This window comes from Sciurus vulgaris, assembly GCF_902686455.1.
Source record: "Sciurus vulgaris genome assembly, contig: HiC_scaffold_181_arrow_ctg1, whole genome shotgun sequence".
Taxonomy (NCBI): domain Eukaryota; kingdom Metazoa; phylum Chordata; class Mammalia; order Rodentia; family Sciuridae; genus Sciurus; species Sciurus vulgaris.
In genome coordinates, this window is record NW_027632872.1 from 365,968 (window position 1) to 375,614 (window position 9,647).

A 9,647-nucleotide genomic window follows, 5' to 3' on the forward strand; every position below is an offset into this window, starting at 1 on the left:
CCAGTGATGGAAATGTTCTAGATTTTATGATTGTGATAGAGGTTAACCAACACACACATCTATCAAAACTAATGAAACTGTACACATCTATCAAAACTAATGAAACTGTACACAAAAAGAAAAACTTTATGTAACTTTACATCAATAAGCCTAATTTTAAAAAAATTAAAGGCAATAGGAAAAGATCTCAAGTGTAGTGGGCTCATTTCTAAATGAGTCACAAACATTTATATTGGAGTCACTGGTATAACACAAATGCATTTATAAGTCAGTCCTAATAATCTAAAATATCTTCTTTCTGAAAAATAAGATGGTATTCTACATTTTAAGAACAATCAACTCTAACTGATAAAAATGGAAAACTACATAACACAAAAATACTTAAAGAGGAGATTACTTTTCTTAACATTATATCATTTGTAGAGTTGAAAAAATATCTGATATAAACTACCTAATCTGAAGATAAGAGTGAGTGAACTACTCCAACATCTAACAAAATAAGGCACTTTAGGTGAGTTAAATGATTTCCTGCAGGCAATGTCTTTTCAATCTAAGCTAATGACATCTTTTAAGGAGGATGGTAGATTTAAATAAAAGGATTTTTTACAAGGCAGACAAAAGGCAATCTAAGAATGTTTGCAAGAACTTTTCATATTTCAAAATTATTATGGTGAAATGCCTACATAAAATCATTAAGGTTAGATATTAACCTATATATTACAGAAATAATTTCATGAAAAAAGAATATAATAAAGCTTTTAGGAAATTTTCTCCATGATTGTTCCCTTTTATTTTATTTTATTTTATTTTATTATTATTTTTTTTTTTTCGTTTCTCCACTCTTTATTAAAGCTAGGTCCTCCTGCAGACAGCTCAGGGCAGGGCAGAAGCAGCTGGGACTCAGAAAGGATGGGCACAGTGACAGGCCCTGGCCACTAGGGTAAGGCCAGAGATACCTCAGCCCCGCCCCCAGCCTCCCCCAGCGCTTGGCCCTTCCTGAGACTTATGTCCCAGAAGACATAAGGGGAGAGAAGAAACCTGGAACAGAGAGGCCATTGCTTAGGTCCCTCCCTGGGACCCCCATCCTCAGCACCACCCCACCCCACCACCTCAGCCCAGCCAGGCTAGTTCTTACCACCACCACCCAGGCCCTTTTCCCACCCACTGACTACCACACCTCCTACCCCGCCCAGCCCCTAGCAGCCTGGCTGCTGGCTCTCAGCCCCTGAGGCCTGTCTACACTAAAACAGAAGGTTCTAGGTCTAAGGGAATGCAGTCACTTTAAAATCTCAGTTCTCTGGCCCCTCTCACACTGGCCCAAAAAGCACAAAATGGGGGACCTCACATGAGAAGTGCCTCAGCTGCTGCCCAGTGGCTTCCATCGGTCCAGTCTGGAGGGTGGGGTATCCACCAGGCAGGGGCCTTGCATAGTTGGGTGCTTAGTTTGTCACAGAGATATGGGCTCAGTTCCACACCCGGTGGGCAGTCACTGTGCAAGCCACCAAACCCTCAGTGCATCCACTGTCCTACCTGTGAAATTAAAATCTAGACAGAAACGCTACTTGTTTCTAGTGTAGAATAATGACTGAAGCAGAGTTAAAGGGACTTGTGGAGGTTATAGGGCCCTAAGTATGGGATGTGGGAAAAGGTCCTTGGACCACCCTCAGTGCTTTAATATAAATGAGCACTGACTCAGATGGGCAGGTCTCCATGTCCCCCTGCTCCAGAGAGGTGGCAGCTCAGAGAATTGAAAGCCAGGATCCAGGTGTATAAGAGCCTGCACAAGGTGTCCCAAGGATGTCTGAGTGTGCCACCTCCAGCTGCCAGAGATAGGAGGACCAAAGGACTTAGGAAAGTGAGACCAAAACCCACCCAAGTAGCTAGCGCCTGGCTGATGTCAAGGATGGTAGAGTGAGGAGAGTGAGCAACTTCAGAGAATAAAGCGTCAAACTCTCTGGGGACCCTGTGAGTATCTGCAACCCTTCAGCCCTGGCCACAAATTTGGTTTGTCTTTTTCTCCTCCTCCCATGTTCTTCAGGCCATAGTAGAGACAGAAATAAATATCCAGAGTTGACAGTCAGAATCAACGCTTTTCCATTTCCTCCTTGGATTATGGAGGAACACCATTCTTTAGAAACCTATAAGGCTTCCCTTTGTCACGCACACAGTTCTTAAAACTTTCCAACACACACAAGCCACCAAAAGGTGCCTGAATCTCCCACTAAGAAGTTCTCAGCTGAACCCACCAGAAGCCAGGACTTGACACTGACCCACCCCAGCAGCCGGATGCTCTTACTTGGACCACCCCACCCTCCCCCGACACAAGGGCTTCTCCTCCCTCGATGTAAAACCCAGTTAGAACTCCTAAGTCACTTATCTGGGCCACCCACATTGGAATCCCAGTAAAATAAATAGCCTAGCCCGCCATCCCTACCGCCTGCCTGGCAGCACAGACCCAGAGATGGTGCAGTCTTTGTCAGGGGGGCAGACGCCAACCCTGGCCACTTCCACTCGCTGCTCTGCTCCCGCAAGCGTGCCCCACCGCCACCGCTGTACGAGCTCCGGGGCCACAGCAATCTCTTCTGGAGCCCTGAGGAAGGAAATCCGAGGCCGTGGGGCGGAAGGCCATAAGCCCAGGGCTGAAGGAAGGCACCGCACCCAGGACTGGGGCCCTCACTCCTAGGCCAGAGGAGCAAGGGGCGGTCCCGCAGCGGCCTGCGCCCGAGCCGCCCAGGGGAGGGGCCGGTGACCTAGTGGGTTGCGCTTCCTTCGGCCTCGGGCCCCTCACATGATGCTCTCCTCGTAGGCGCTCGAGGGCCCCGCGAACGCAGTCGCAGGCTCGGAGCCAAAGCTCGTCCCACCGGCGAACTCCAGCAAGGTGCTGCTGCGCTCCCCTGACCCGGAGCTCGCATTAGCACTTGGCAGACTCTTGGCCGGCGCCTCGGTCTTAGGCGCAGGGGCCGCCGCTGCCGCCTGCCCCGGAGCGCCCGTGGCACCGCGGTGCGTCTTCATGTGAGTAAGCAGGTGCGAGCTCTGCGAGAAGCGTCGGCCACAGTTGGCGCAGGCGTAGGGTCGCTAGCCTGTGTGCGTGCGTTGGTGGGTCACAAGCACCGAGCGCTGCGAGAAGCGCTTGCCGCACTCGGGGCACGGGAAAGGCCGCTCGCCTGTGTGGCCACGCCGGTGCTTGGCCAGGTTAGAGCGCTGTGCGAAGCCGCGGCCGCAGTCGGCGCAGCGGAAGGGCTTCTCCCCTGTGTGTGTGCGCCGGTGCCGCTTGAAGTCCGAGCTGTGGCCGAAGCCTTTGCCGCAGTCGGGGCATCGGTGCGGCTTCTCCTCCGCATGTGCCCACTGGTGCCGTGTCAGCGCAGCGCTCTGCCAAAGCGCCGGCCGCACTAGCCACACGCGTAGGGCCGCTCGCCTGTGTGCGCGCGCCCGTGTGCTGTCAGGTGAGCGCGGCGACTGAAGCCAGCACCGCAAACGCCACAAACAAAGGGTTTTTCGCCGGTATGGCCGCGCACGTGCGCCGCTAGGTGCGAGCCACCGGCAAAACGCGCACCGCACTCCGGGCAAGGAAAGGGCCGCTCCCCTGTGTGTGTGCGCCGGTGGCGCGCCAGGTGCGAGCCATATACGAAACTCTTGCCGCACTCAGCGCAGCGGTGAGGCCGCTCGCCTGCGTGGTAGCGCTGGTGCTTGGCTAGCGCTGCGCGGCGCCCGAATGTCTTGCCGCAGTCCGAGCAGATCCACGGGCTCTCCTCCTCAGCCAACGCGGCAGGCGCCGGCTCTGCCAGCAGTCCCCCAACCGCGGGACCAAAGGCACGCAGGCCGCCACCACTGCCCCCGGCACCACTGCTGCCAAAAGGGTCGCAGGCCAGCCCCGTGCCCTCCACCAAGGCCAGCGGGCCTCCCAAAGGTCCCTGCAAGGGGCGCCCATCTGCCGGCAGCCGCTCAACGAAGTCTGGGAAGCCCAGGATCGGGAAGCCATCCGGGTGGAGCCAAGACTTGGGGTGCACAGGAAAGTGGAAACCAAGTGGGTGCGAGGAAGGGCCTTCGCCCTCCCCCAAGCCATTGCCCATCTCCAAGAATCGCCTGTCTGGCTCGGGGTCTTTCTTGCTTTCCGGAGCCTCCGCCGCCGCCACCGCCGCCGCCTCCACCGCCGCCGCCTCCACCGCCGCCGCCTCCACCGCCGCCGCCTCCACCGCCGCCACCTCCACCGCCGCCACCTCCTCTCTAGCCTCGGCCTCGGCGTCTCCATCCGCTTCCACAGCCTCAGGCTCCTCAGGCTCCTCAGGCCCCTCAGGCCCGGCTTCCTGCTCCTCGGGCCCCACTGTGGATGCCACCTCGCTGGACTCCTGTCGTGGGCCGTCACCACTGGGTTCTGCACAGCCACCACCACGCCGATGGCTCTGGAAGTCAGCACGCAGGCAGAAAGCCTGGCCACAGTCAGGACAGCAGTGCGGCCTGTCAGCAGTGTGTACAGCCTGGTGCCGCGCGAGTGCAGAGCTCTGGCTGAAGCTGCGACCACAGTGTGGGCACGGGTAGGGCCGCTCGCCCGTGTGTGTGCGCTGGTGTGTCACTAAGTAGGAGCGGCGTCCAAAGCCCGCGCCGCAGAAGGCGCATCGATAAGGCCGCTCGCCAGTGTGGATGCGCCGGTGCGTGACCAAGTGTGACTTGTAAACAAAGCGCTTGCCGCAGTCCGGGCACGGGAAAGGCTTCTCGCCCGTGTGTGTGCGCTGGTGTATGGCCAGGTGTGAGCGGTACACGAAGCCCTTGCCACACTCGTCGCAGCCAAAGGGCTTGACAGCTGCGTGGTAGCGCTGGTGCTTGGCGAGCCGTGACCGGTGTGGGAATACTTTGCCGCACACATCGCAAGTGGTCTCAGGCCGCCCTGTTGAGGCAACCACTGTGGTGGGAAACGACCAGGGAGTCAGCAGGTTCAAGCCAGGCTCCCGGCCAAGTAGGAAGGGCTTTGCCTCACACTCCTCCGCCAGGACCCCGAGGCCTCCTGAGTCCGGTCCCCACTCCTCTGGAGTCTGCGCTGAATCCGAGTCATCAGGACCCCAAGTCCCAGGCACATCCCCCACGCCATAGGCCGCAGACCATAGACCTGGCGGCTCTTTCTCCTCCTCCGCCATCTCTGCCAGGAAGTCCTCATCATCTTCCTCCTCGTAATCCTCTATGTCATCGTTCCAGAACCAGGCTCCTGTGTAGACACCAGTGACAATGTCTCCCTCCTCAGGGTGAGGGCTATCTGGTACCCAAGGTTCTTCCCCTTGTTCCCGGCGGAAGATCAGATCTGGCTTGGGGATTGGGTATCCCAAGGACACTAAGATCCCGTAGTTCTCTTACATCACTTCCTGGTAGAGGCTCCGGTGGTCTGCATCCAACCTCTCCCACTCCTCCAGAGAGAAGTACACAGCCACATCTTCAAAGGTCACCAGTCCCTGAGACCCAGCTGTAAGGAAATCATCCTCCTCTTCCTCCTCCTCTTCCTCCTCCTCCTCCTCTTCTTCCTCCAGATCCTCATCCTGAGCAGTAGCTGGAACCTGGGAAGGCTGTGGGGCCTTTTCCTGAAGAACTGAGGACTTGGCATCGCCACTATGGCTAAGAGGCTCAGGGGTGCCCAACCCTGGACTCTGCTCCTCTGCCAGCACCTCCTCCATGTCATTGTCATCGTCCTCCTCTTCTTCCAACTCTGCCTCTGCCTCCACCTCCACCTCTGCCACCTCCTGCACCTGCTCCTCCTCCACCACCTCTGCCATGTCCTCCTCTTCTTCCTCTTCCACTACAATTTCTTCCTCCTCCTCGTCCTCCACCTCTTTCTCCTTTTCTTCTTCCTCTTCCTGCTCCTGGTCAAGATCACACTCTGACCCATCCTCTACCCTCTCCAGCTGGGCAGCTGGGAAATCTGGAGTTGTGTGAATAGCTGCCGTCTTCCCTAGGAGCAAGCCTCCACGTGACCCAGTCCTCAGTACACATGAACCAGGTCAGCGAGGAATGTCAGAGGCGGGGCCCAAGCACAACCGGAATGTGGGCACTTGGGAGACTCAGTAGGTGGGAGGAGAGGACAAGGGACTCACTGGCCTCTTCAAGTGAAAGGTGAGATCAGCACTAAGAAGCCAGCAGGTCAGACTCCATCCTACTGGCAACAGACGACTTAGCACGCAGCCCAGAGGGGCCTCCATTTGCAGATCAGGGAAGGCTCAGAGACACAACGCCCCAACCCCCAAGGTCATAAAGCAGGCTGGGGTGCCAGGACAAGTTGCTTACAACCCCGCCCTCCAGGGAGCTAATGGGACCTCCACCTCCTGCAGAGGCCATGCCTGTGACAGCCCCTCCTGAATGGGTGTGTCCCCGGGGATGGCCACAGCCCAGCACTCACCACTACCGGGGAGGAGGAGGTGGTGGACACCTCCCAAGGTGTCGCGCATGTCCTCCCCAGCCCGCCCCCTAGGTGGTGCCTGCCTGGACCTGCCCTGGGGGTCGGGGGCCCGCCAGTGACGCGCAGGCCCGGGCGGGGGGTCCACGGGCCTCCCGGGGCGTGGGTGCTGCAAAGGAAAGACCCGGCTGCGCGGCTGCGGTTGCAGCCCTGCCAGGCCCCGGCCCCGAGCACCGCGGCCGCCCCACGGCACGGCCGGGCCTCCAGCGCAGGGTTTCCAGGGAGGGCGGCCCGCCCCTCGCCGCCCCCAGCGCGAGCCGGCCCGCCCGCGCCGCCGCCGCCCGCGCGACCCACTCACCGCGCGCGGGGCCGGCCGAGCCACGGCTGGACACGGGGCCGGGGCCTGCGAGCCGCGGGGGCCGCACTACACAAAGTGACGGCCGCGAGCTGCGCGGCGATTGTTCCCTTTTAAGAAACCAATTCTTTCCTAAAGGAAATTAGGCTATTTCAGACTAGTATTATGCTAGACATTAGAACTTATTTCTGAAATACTGAACTTCTTTCCCTACATGCTGATTCTAGGATAACCTTATAAGGTCTTACAGGCTTACTTTTCACCTGACTTTGAACTTCTGCATGTGAAATGGGCGAAAGCATAATCACCGACATTCCTTAACTAAACCAGGTTGACCAGAAATTAAACTGCAAATTTTCCAAGATGAGAAAGAGTTTCAGGAATCCTCCAGGGGTCTCTTTCCTTAATCCTGTGACCTAGAATCCGAAATCAAAAGTGTTAAGTGGACTATCCTTACACCTCAGGATCAAGATAAAAAGAAACCCGTCAGCTTCTGGTGGTCATCATCGTCCCCGGTGCTGTGGCGGCTGCTGCTGGCGGAGGCTAGAGGATCCCGCGGCTTTGGCGGCGGCTGAGAAGGCGAGAAGGCGGCGACGGGAGCGGAGCGGGACGAGGGAGCGAGAGGAAGTGAAGGAGGAGCGAGTGGAGCGCGCCTTTCAGCTCCCTGAGCAGCCTGAGCTCTCTGGGCCCGCCACTGCCAGCCTGCACGCCCGCGGGACAAAGCAGAGATCCCGCGCCCAGAGCCATGTCCTCGTCCGCTGGCAGAGGCAGCGGCCACCAGCCCAGCCAGAGCCGCGCCATCCCCACCCGCACGGTGCCCATCAGCGATGCCCCGCAACTACCTCATGACTGTTGCACCATGCCGGAGGGAGTGGGGGGAGCTCTTCTCCACCAGGCCAGGAGGAACCCGAATCATTTAGGATAGGAAGTTTCTTTTGGATCCTTGCAATTCTCCCATGGCTCAGACCCCACCCCGCCATCTGCCCAATATTCCGGGAGTCACTAGCCCTGGTACCTTAATTGAAGACTCCAAAGTAGAAGTAAACAATTTGAACAACTTGAACGATCACGACAGGAAGCATGCAGTTGGGGATGATGCTCAGTTTAAGATGGACATCTGACTTTCCTGCAAGGAGGAGAAGAAAAGCAGCAACATCAAAGCCTATGTGTACCTGATTTGGCCTGTAGGATCAATGGTGAAAAGACACAGAGGCAGTACCAGCATCCCTAATGCAGTATCCCCCTCCCACTCCTCCTCTGGTGCCAAATGATGGGAAGATGAGATTCATCTGACCATTTCTCCTCCCTGTTTCCTGTCCCCTGCCCAGTAAGATTAGCCTGAAGGCCCTTGGGGTATTTCCTTAGCACTAAGCAGTCGATAGAGGAAAACTAACTGTGGCTTCACTGGTCATTTTTCTATTGAAACCACTCTCCCCTTAGATTGATCCCAAAGCTAGTCTCATTCTTCCATCTGGGATATGGGGGATCATTCTACCATCTGGGATACAGAGGTTTGGCGAGTTTATCTTATTTGTGTTCTTTTTTTGTCTCTATTCCTTGAATCCCACTTGTGGTTCAGTACTGGGTTTGGGGTCATTAAAACCAGAAAGGGGAAATGATAAAAAGAGAGGTGCTTTTCCTTTTGAGTTGAGTTGTTTATCCTTAGGGGTAGTGCTTTGTGCAATTCTGGTAGCATTTCCCTGTGACATCGTTTTGTAGTCCACTTCCTCTCTTTCCTCTGGGAGGAGTGTCTTCTGTCTTTTGTATTATAGTTCATCTTTCCATTCCTTTACTTAGTGCAAATAAATGTCTGCAGAAAATTTTAATCTTCACCACTGAAGGGAGTCCTTTGATAACCAGGTGTACTTTACTATTCTTCTGCCATTCCACCTTGCTTGAATCTTGTTGCTGGCAGAGTTCTCTGTACTGTGAGATCTCCAGGTGAATTTGGTCTGCTCCCAGGGCAGGTCCATACTAAGGAATTGAGGCACTTTGGCCTCCATATGGTGGATAAGGCTCAATTGTAGTATTCTGCCAGATAATGCCTAAGAATGACCTTTGAAGACAGTTGATCCATTTCAGTAGCCAGTTTCAGTAGTCACTGTTATAAAATCCAATCAACAGTATGATATTTGTTCTCTTAGGTTGCAGTTATTTTTAATTTTGAGTTTCAAGTTGACTTTCAGAATATTCTTAGAAAAGAACTACATGTTTTTCCTATTTGGATCTGCTTTGTTTGCCTGCTGGGATAAATAAGCATGGGCCTAAAAATGTGTTTCTCCCAGTTTTTTTTTACCATTCCCATTATACCCTGAATTTTCATCTTTCAAATATTCATCAAAGATACCTCAAGTGTTGGTATCCAATAATATCTGTTACTCCTCTTAAGTTAGGAGTGACGTTTTATTTTTAAGAGGACTACAGGCCTATTTTTAGATATGTTTTCAGTACGATTTTGAACAGCAACTTTTTAACTAAACATCTTCCAATGTTAGGGAGGTAAGAAATGTCCATAGGCGAGTCTGCCTGTTCCATGTCACCATCCTTTGTATTCTCCAGTTCCTTCTGAATGCTTTTCTTCCCCCTTAAGTTTTGTGTGTGTATGTTTGGAATTTGTCCTGAGTGGTTTATAAAACTGGACCATTCTACCATGCTGTGGCTTGTTCAGAATAGCCATGTTCTTCTCCTTACCCCCACCCCATCTGCCATCTTCCCCACCCATCTCTCCTGGTATTATTGACTGGCACAGTAATCCCAGGAAAGCACCTCCCTCAAAGACTGATGCCTCCATCCCCTCAGAGGAAGGCAAGTGAAGTAGCCACTGGTGTTCTGGGAGTTTGTGGTTGGACTGGGTGCCCTGAACTCTCTTGTAAAGAGACCAGATAGCAGGGTGGAAGTAACAGTTCCATTGACTAGGAA

At 54.4% G+C, this 9,647-nt stretch overlaps 1 protein-coding gene and 1 pseudogene across 2 annotated transcripts; one reads left to right on the top strand and one right to left on the bottom strand.

Moving 5' to 3' along the window:
- Positions 1-1,188: 1,188 nt before the first annotated feature.
- Positions 1,189-7,042, bottom strand: LOC306652382 (zinc finger protein 316-like; the record flags this gene model as incomplete). The annotated part of the gene is made up of 4 exons (XM_079125307.1): positions 1,189-4,118; positions 4,203-5,336; positions 6,466-6,860; positions 6,985-7,042. 4 exons carry the CDS (start codon positions 7,040-7,042, stop codon positions 3,390-3,392), a joined length of 2,316 nt encoding a protein of 771 aa, XP_078981433.1. The 3' UTR covers positions 1,189-3,389.
- Positions 7,043-7,473: 431 nt separating this feature from the next.
- On the top strand, positions 7,474-8,209 carry LOC306652387 (eukaryotic translation initiation factor 4E-binding protein 2-like; annotated as a pseudogene). The gene has a single exon. The product of its transcript is annotated as a eukaryotic translation initiation factor 4E-binding protein 2-like (transcript).
- The last annotated feature ends 1,438 nt before the right edge of the window (positions 8,210-9,647 follow it).